Genomic DNA, 8706 nt, shown 5'->3' on the forward strand with positions numbered 1-8706 from the left:
GTGGCTGAAGAACAAACTGCAGCACTTCTCATTCAACGTCTTCAATATTACAAGAACCAGTCCAGGTGAACTACAGACTACAAATTGTACAGTCGGTATCAGAAAGTGAGGGACAGGAAGTAAGGTGAAATCTCCCCATGATAGCAGAGCCCACATCTTCCCTAATCTTAAAGGACTGGTAGATGTCCAATGTAAGTGTTGCCATGCAGTCTTAGGCATAAAATGTAAAAAAAAAAATTCTGTTTTGGTCACAGAAGGTGGGCTTCATGTTGATATTATTCCCCCAATGTCACCAATTTTCATAGTTTCAGATTCTGTCCTAAACTGTAAACTATATTTAACTATTTTACATAAACCAAAAATTTCTGTCCAGTAACCCTTTAAATGGATTTGCACTGGAAATGTCGCCGACAAGTGACGAGGCGCACACACTGTTTGGCTCCATAAATACATATATGTATGTACACGCGGGGTCAGTAAACCCCAATTTACTACAGATAAAAGAACGATCAAAAAAAGAACACGACAATGTCTCCGCCCATTCCCTGCCCCACATTCAGAGTCCTTATTGGTTGTTACAGCCAGCTGGAGGAGCGGAGCCGTCCGTCTGTTTCTTGCGCCGCTTGTTGAGCAGTCTGTTGGTGGATGAGTTGAGATCTTTTATCTTCACTTGGTCATAATCAACTCTCATGGTGGCCAATGCACTGGTCATCTCCTCCTGGGGGCAAAGGAGAGGAAATTAGGGGGAGGAGAGAGAGAAGAAGGGAAGGGAGAGACAGTGATGGGAAAAAGAAGAAGGAAAGACAGAGGAAAATCAGAGGGGGAGAGAGAAAAAAGTAGGGAGAGGGGTTTGGGGAACAGATAGGAAGATAAAAGGAAAGGGAATAACAGACTGAAAGACAGACAGATGGGCAGGATAAAGGAATAGGGCAGCAGAGAAAAGTCTGGAATATGAAGCAGTGCGGTGCAGAATGCTGTCTCAGTGGACATTGAGGATTGAGGGTCTACAGACATTAATGGGCTTTTTATACCTTCACTTCGTCCCAGTGCTCCTTATCCTCCTGCAGGACCCGCGCTGTGTGTAGGGGGGTTTGCGGGACGGCCATAGATTGCTGGACAGAAAGAAAATAAAACTGCATTAACAAGAGGTGAATGGAGGTGCAATTACTTCTTATTGCCTGTAGGTGGAGCCCTCTGCCTCCCAAGAAGGGTACATAGAGGACTGTGATACTCTGATAAAAGAAGATAGATTTCCCCTATTAAACCTGTGCTAGGAGACTGCATAATGGATAGTTGGAGGGTCCTGATGTTGTGAGTGATTTGCCAGTTGCCTGGATGTCTTCAATACTTTGAGTCACTGACCTACAACCAGCATGCAAATAAGAAAGTCTTTGGATCCGACGCATAACCTTATTCCAGGTCAGTGACTCAGGAACTGGCAAAGCCGTACATGAAGCAGGGCAGTCGGGTAACTATGCATTTGTAATTTCTTTTCAGGTGTTAATTATTCTCTGCATCTCAGAAGTACAAACCAATCATTGACTGATCACATGACCCATTGCAGTTATCAGACGCCCCATTTCAGGTATTTAACATTCTTCCCCACCATACTGCAAGTGAATTATAGTACAGAACATGTGCTCCAAAATTCTATTTTCTATGACCTCTCATAACAGTAAAGTACACTAATCAAGAAAATCAAAAAGAGACCAGCTCCAGCCCACCCACAATCCTGTGCTAAACACTGCCAATCAGCATGCTCCAACAATGGCATATAAGAGGCAGGGCGGGGAACATGCCTTTTGGTGGGCCATTAAATGAGAAAATAAAATGATGTTCATCAAAAGATTTTTGTGCCAGGTGTATTTTGGGGGTCCTGATGAATAACTAGGGGGGCAGAGGAATGTGGCCCCTGTCAGAGGGAACCCCGGCTGTCACTTTGACATGGGAGCTCTGCTGCTTACATGAGCAGTGTAATGTGCGGTGCTCGGATGTCAGTGTGACAGTATGGACCTGTAGAGTGCAGGAGATGGTCAGCTGACCAGAAGAGGCTGCCGTCCCAAATGATCCCCCTACAACCACAGCCAATATGGGAGCCTCTTGCCCCGAGCTGAACAGAAATAACTGAAATACCAGAATTACCACTGCAGACACCCTACTGAAAATGGTCATTTCAACTGGCTTTATTACTTAGTTTTTGACCCAGGACAAGGATAAAAGTTTTGACAGCCAGACAGCAAGAATTTTCATAAGGGGCTCATGAGTGGCAGCCTCCATGTTTCCTTCAGGTGAGGTCCCCATTTGGGATCAGAGTTCCCCCAGTAGCCTCCACCTGCTCAATATGAGGTTGTTTTTCTGATAACTAAGAATTACATTGATCCACGTATGGTTCATGAACTGTGTAATGGTCATCCGCTCCGTTGGGTCCGTCCGCAGGAGATGCTGGATCATCTGTTTAGCTGTCAAAAGAAAAAAAAAAGATTAGGAAAAGCTGCCAAAGATTTACTTTATCGAAGACTAACCAGTACATTTGAAATTCCAAAAAATGTTTTGGATGGACCTCCGTATATAACCAGAATGTCTACCATCAATGTGTTCATCCTCAGCGCCCCGCGGGGGGCTTTTCTGGGACATATTATTTATACCTAACCACCCATTAATATATACTCAGATAACACTCCAGAGAAAGCTGATGGAAAACTAATCAAGAGGCTGCAGGCAGCTCTACAATTAAGTGCTAGGGGGCTAAATAAGCAGCTGTCTCGTCACTACATAGAAAATATGAAGAAACAGCTCAGATCTCTCATTATAACCGACACCACTGAGAATGCTTGAAAAGTCCTTTAGCAGGCATTTATCAGGCGGTTCTGTTGGGTCTGTTGGGTTCTGAGCGGTGCAGAGATGCTACATTCACCACCTCATTGTCAGTGTCAGTTGCTTCCATAGACTTGAACAATATTTCGGAAACACTTGATTAGTGGTTTAAAAGAATTTTAAGGTGTTTTTGAAGCCTTTGTGTGAGAGAAATTTTGTGTCTTCCTTTATCCCTCCAGTTCCTGCGCAGGGAAATTCAACCCTAGAAACATGCAGCTATAAAGTGCTCTCAAGGGTTTGCTAAAGCCCAAAAAATTTCCTCCCCTACCTGTCTGCAACCACACCCAGGGACCTGGTGGGTGACATTTGGAAATGTGCCCTCTGGGCCAAGGAGAGGAAAGATTTAAGAAGAGTTGTGTTACAGGTGGGTTTATTATATTACAGAATAGTTTAGCATGGGGAGAGGGGACAATCATGACACGATCCTCATTCATTAAACTGGATCATTGCCTATTCCTCCTTCTTTATGCCATGACAGCACTCAAGCAGGAGCAGACTAGGGAGATATCCTGATGATTTTTATATATATTCCTATTTATAGGAAGGATTTGTTGTTTCTGAGATTATTGGATATGAACTCTTAGTACCTTCCTCAGAAACTTCATTCCACTCTGGTGCTGGGAACTCGTATTGCCCCATCCTGATCCTCTTTTTCATCCCTGGGGAGATGGCTTGCCCTGTGTTGGAGTAGAATGGGGGATATCCGCACAGTCTGATGAGAGGAAGAAAACAAAATATGAGAGCAGAAGGATCTGAAAAGATTTGTATGTCTTCTCATGGTGACAACCATCTGGATTATGTGACAAAGATTTTCACCAAACTGTGACCACAAGCCTGGAAGAGCACAATTGTCTACAATGTCTTTGTATGATGGAGAATTACTAGGACCCCTCACTGGAGACACCTAAGCCCCATCATTGGTGGTGGGGGGGATACAAACTTTTGGCCATATAGTAAATCAGTTAATGAGGGGTGAGAAGCAGAACAATATTGTTACAGCTTTATACTTACAGAATATACATAATGACCCCCAGTGACCACATGTCACATGACTTGTCATACTTTTCTGGGCCCAGAACCTCAGGAGCTGCGGGAAGGGGAAATGCAGAGATGATGATAAATGAGTAAATTTGTGGAAATAAATCTTTAAAAGTAAATAATTCCCTGACACAATATACTGCTCCAACTTTTATCATTAAACATTAACCCTGTAGCTACAGGCCCCCTGGAACCCCCCAGGAATTTTAGTCACAATATTAAGTTTATTGGCCTTACTAAAAGTTGGCAGGCAGCCTAAAGAAGCATTTCCGAACCATGCTCTTGTTTTAATTCATGTAAATATTTCATGTATTTGTTTCACTTGTGCCACACTCTCACAAAGTCCGTAACCTTTACAATTAGCATGTTACATTTGGGAAATTAGCCTAAATTTCGCAAAAAGTTCTTCAAACGGAAATAAGAATAACAATAATAATAGGATAATCATCTACCCTTCCATAATGATTGTCAGAGGGAGTCCTGTGATCTCTGTGTGCTGTAAAAATACCTGGAGGGGTTTAGTGTCACACTTCTAAACTTGAGTGATCTATCTCACTCTAGGCTTTCATTGAATGCATTGCATTAGGTAAATATTCCTATCTGAATATTTCATATTTACCATTATCATCCAGTAGCTGTCGCTCTTCAGTAGGAAGGGCAAAATATTAACTCCAGAAAGCAGAGACAGAGAAAGATGGTGATGGCCTCCCTATCTCAGGGCTAAGTATGCTTTACAATCACATGAGCTCACCCAGCACTAAATTAGTATAACGATTTTATATGAATAGATTTAAAAAATACAAAATTATTTATTTTATAAACTGGAAGACTTAAACAAGAACATTGGAAAGAAAATTAAACACCCGGATAGTTTCCTTTTTTTTTTATAACGCACAGCCTTCCAGCTCCCTGTAATTGCCAGTTTGCCCCACTCTAAAATAGGCATTGGGCAGTCAGTAATAGGCCCCTCTGTAAGAACATTTGGACCCATGTAATTAGCAGGAACAATAGAAAATGCTTCTTGTGAGCGGCATTCAGGTCTATTTGACAAATACCCCCCTGACCCACATCTCTTGTATGGTCCCCTAAATCTCAAAGGCCCTCCATACCACTGCACAGTCTACACAAATGGTGTCTCCAAATTCAGGAGACCCCTCGGGATCACCCCCCACACTCACCCACATAGTACGGTGTGTAACAGGGAGTTTGCAGTGCGTTCTGTATGGTTGTCTCTTTGGAGAAGCCAAAGTCGGTGATTTTCAATTCGGCATTGCTGTCCTTGGAGGTGTAGAGGAGATTCTCAGGCTGGGGACACACAGACACAAAAGATAAATATGGGGCAGTGACACAGCTGACCACATTGGACCACAAAGACCACAGCCACTGACCTTCACATCCCGGTGAGCGATGTTCAGTGCATGAAGGTGCTGGATGGCCAATCCGATGTCTCGCATGATCTCAGACGCCTCTGGAGGATCACAAATTCAATTTTATCTCAAAGCTGACCTAAAACAAGATGTGCTAATTTTGTCTCCCCCTCACTAATTATGATATGTCCCCATTGCTGAGAAAAAAGGGTGACACCTTCCCAGTTTAATATACAATCCCATATGAAGCTGGGGACATCGCTAAGGCTCTACACATCTCTGGTTACAGTGACATCAATAATTACTTGTGAGGCTGAAATTATATTTAATGGCAGCAGCTTATTTATCACCCTAAAGTAATATTTTATTTTTAGTTTAGGTGGAGCCTGGTGAGTCAGAGCTTCTCATATGTCTGAAATATTCCAGCAGTAAGAGTCCGGCTCTTATCTGCTGGGACCTTTGTGTGTTCCCAGCACCATGGGGAGCTCTCACCTACTGACACTAATACACTCTCCATGGTATGAAATTAATGAAAATCCAGAAGGGACGATGGGGACCCCTCATAATGGGCACAATGGGGGAAAGGACCGAGGAACTCAGCACAGGGATGGTTGGGACTCCTTATAATGGGCACAGAGGGGGAACAGACCCAGGAACTTGAAGCTGGGATCTCACAAAAAGAGCCTCCAATACCTGAAACTCAGGGGGTTAACCCTTCCCGCTCCTTTCTAACACTGAAATATTTGTTTTGGGATGAATCCCTCTTATAATGACCTGTCACATTGTGTTGTTTACCTCTCTCTGTGAATGCCTGGTCACCTCTCTGCTGGATGCGAGTGAAGAGCTCCCCTCCTTGCATGCTGCAACAAATGACAAATATTAGAAAGTGAGAAGGGAAGAGAAGAAAAAAGAAGGAAGGGAAGAAAGGGAAGGAAGAGAAATGAAAGGCAGGGAAGAAAGGAAAGGCAGGGAAAAATAGGAGGGAAGGGAAGAAAGAAAGGGAAAGAAGGGATGGAAGTTCATTAGGCCTGGTGTTAAATGCTTTTCCAGGAGTTTAAAATCCACTGACACTCATTGATGGTGATGGAGGGCAGCCAGTAAATGGTTAATGTTGATTTATCTTTCTAGTGTTGCAGACAATCAGACAGAGGCCATGATGAGAGAATTTGATGTCTGATGGAAGGTCTGGTCCTGCTTATCCAACATGTGGGATCGATGGACTGTCCTGTCAGCACCACTAATGCCCTGTGTGCCACAAATCTCCAGAAACCCTCAGAAGATAAAGTGTGGCCATTGTGCAGACAGCTGGGGATTTACTACAGTGCCAATTATACTTTGTGTCTGCCATCATTACGAACAACCAATCACATCCAGAGAAATGGTATAATATATGAATATTCTCTGCACACCATTGGTTGATTTAGATGAAGGAAGCCGAATGGCTCAAACTGGTGGTTATGAATTATATTATGTTATGTCTCCACAGGGATGGCCTGATACAAAACGGGGCCCCACATGGACATCAGTCCAGCTTCCTTCATTATCTTACAACCACCCCCACAATAAACAATCTAGTAATGACATTAAGGTGAACCAGATGCGGCAGGGTAAATGCTGTTAATGACGGCACCGAGTGCTGGGCTCTGATATAAACAGATTATCCTAATGAACAGATTGAAGTCTGGCACCTGATGGGAACCCCACATCCTCTTCTAAGATTGTCAGCTGTGCGACTATGTGGATGAATGATCTCTGGTCATTTCTTACAATACATGATGAGAGCTGTGTCTCTGACCTACCACTCCATTACGATGAGCAGACATCTCTTCCCACGATGGATGTTTTCATACACATCCAGGACACTCACAATATGTGGCCCCCCTGATGCTCTGGTGTGGTACTCCACCTCCCGCCGAGCCTTGGGGCTGTCATACAGAATCTGAAAGCAGAAAAAGAGAGGTGAATATGGAGAAGTGATGAGGATCAAGCTTGCTGTACCATATTTCCAGATTTGTGGATATGCCCTTTAGCTGCTCTTTGTATGTCACTGTAGCCACTCCCTGAATAATAACTTTAGGGTAAAAATGTGATACAAAGATTGAATTGTTTTTGTTGTGTTATTGAATCGTTCCAGGTTCTTGGAGATAAATCAAAGATTACAACAGCTCTGCACAACTGGAGGAGTTACAAAGGTAAAAATAAAGCTGCAATTTATGAGGAGAGAAATGACATAACAATGCAATATATCACATGTCTACCCATTCTGTGCCCTATGATTGGAGGAAAATGTAACCCAACCCATAATAATTACAAGCCACTGTTTCATGGTTCCATTAGCTGTTATGTAAGGCTGAATTGCTAGGAGATTTTACTGTGTTTAATCGGTCATACCAGACTGGCAGACATCTACAGAGAGAGGTGCAATCAAATCTCTTAACAGAGCTGAAATATTCATGGAGCTGATACAGCTTCCATAGGCTTTACATAGAACACAATGAAAAGCCTATAACCTGTCAATCAGCATCTGGTCACACCCAGACAGACAGAAATGACTCCTCCCACTGTGATCTGCAGTGTCTGGGGTGGGAAGGGTGTGAGACACAAATGATGGAGGATTTGGTTCAATCAGGGAAGATCTGACACCAAAAGTTGGGTGCATTTATGGCAGATTCAGTTGTTTTTCTTTACCTGCAGACCTCACAAGTGTATTATGAAGCTGTTAATTGTTTGTGTTTTCTTCCTGGCTTTATGTATGCCTCAGGCAGCTTTAAACCTTTGCAAAGTCAGCAACTGGCGCTATATTTAGAAGTTGGCCTGTTTATGCTGAAATGTTACAAAAACCACCAAAATGTTCTGCAGCCTCGTGATAGAAGACATAACATGGACTGTATAGAAATATTTATTTATATCCATCAATGTGCAGGTCAGGGAGAGCAAAGAACAGGGAAAAAAAGAAGGGAACATCATGCGCATGGCACTAGTCCCTGCGTATTGTGTCCTTCATATTCAGGGCACCCCCTCCCCTCCGGCTGCTTGACAACAGCCGCTTCATGCTGTTGCTATGTAGAAAATTACAGCATGTTTTCATAACTGCTGTCAGTGCATTCTGGGTAAATAAAGGGGGCAGAGAGAGAGCAATATCAGAAATGAGGACATGTGAAAGGAAAAATACTGAAACTATAACTATATAACTATTACTCTCCTCTCCTGAAATACTCTGCTCTACTGGAGGACTCTGCTTCTTCCTCTATAACTCTCCTCTCCTGAAATACTCTGCTCTGCTGGAGGACTCTGCTTCTTCCTCTATAACTCTCCTCTCCTGAAATACTCTGCTCTGCTGGAGGACTCTGCTCCTTCCATAAATTACTCTGCCTTGCTGGAGGGCTCTTCTTCTTCCTCTATAACTCTCCTTTCCTGAAACACTCTG

At 43.2% G+C, this 8706-nt stretch overlaps 1 protein-coding gene across 1 annotated transcript in view; it reads right to left on the reverse strand.

The window, feature by feature from the left end:
* Positions 1-434: 434 nt before the first annotated feature.
* The window catches only part of MAPKAPK3 (MAPK activated protein kinase 3), a 15567-nt gene continuing 7295 nt past the window's right edge, over positions 435-8706 (reverse strand). Inside the window, exons 2-10 of the mRNA XM_072420373.1 lie at positions 7079-7218; positions 6075-6139; positions 5301-5380; positions 5091-5217; positions 3886-3961; positions 3462-3586; positions 2374-2459; positions 1032-1112; positions 435-718 (exon numbers count right to left, since the gene is read on the reverse strand). Coding sequence (XP_072276474.1) covers positions 566-718; positions 1032-1112; positions 2374-2459; positions 3462-3586; positions 3886-3961; positions 5091-5217; positions 5301-5380; positions 6075-6139; positions 7079-7218 — 933 coding nt within the window. The 3' untranslated portion in view covers positions 435-565. The remainder of the gene's footprint in view (positions 719-1031; positions 1113-2373; positions 2460-3461; positions 3587-3885; positions 3962-5090; positions 5218-5300; positions 5381-6074; positions 6140-7078; positions 7219-8706) is intronic.

The sequence above is a fragment of the Pyxicephalus adspersus genome, chromosome 8, assembly GCF_032062135.1.
Source record: "Pyxicephalus adspersus chromosome 8, UCB_Pads_2.0, whole genome shotgun sequence".
Taxonomy (NCBI): Eukaryota; Metazoa; Chordata; class Amphibia; order Anura; family Pyxicephalidae; genus Pyxicephalus; species Pyxicephalus adspersus.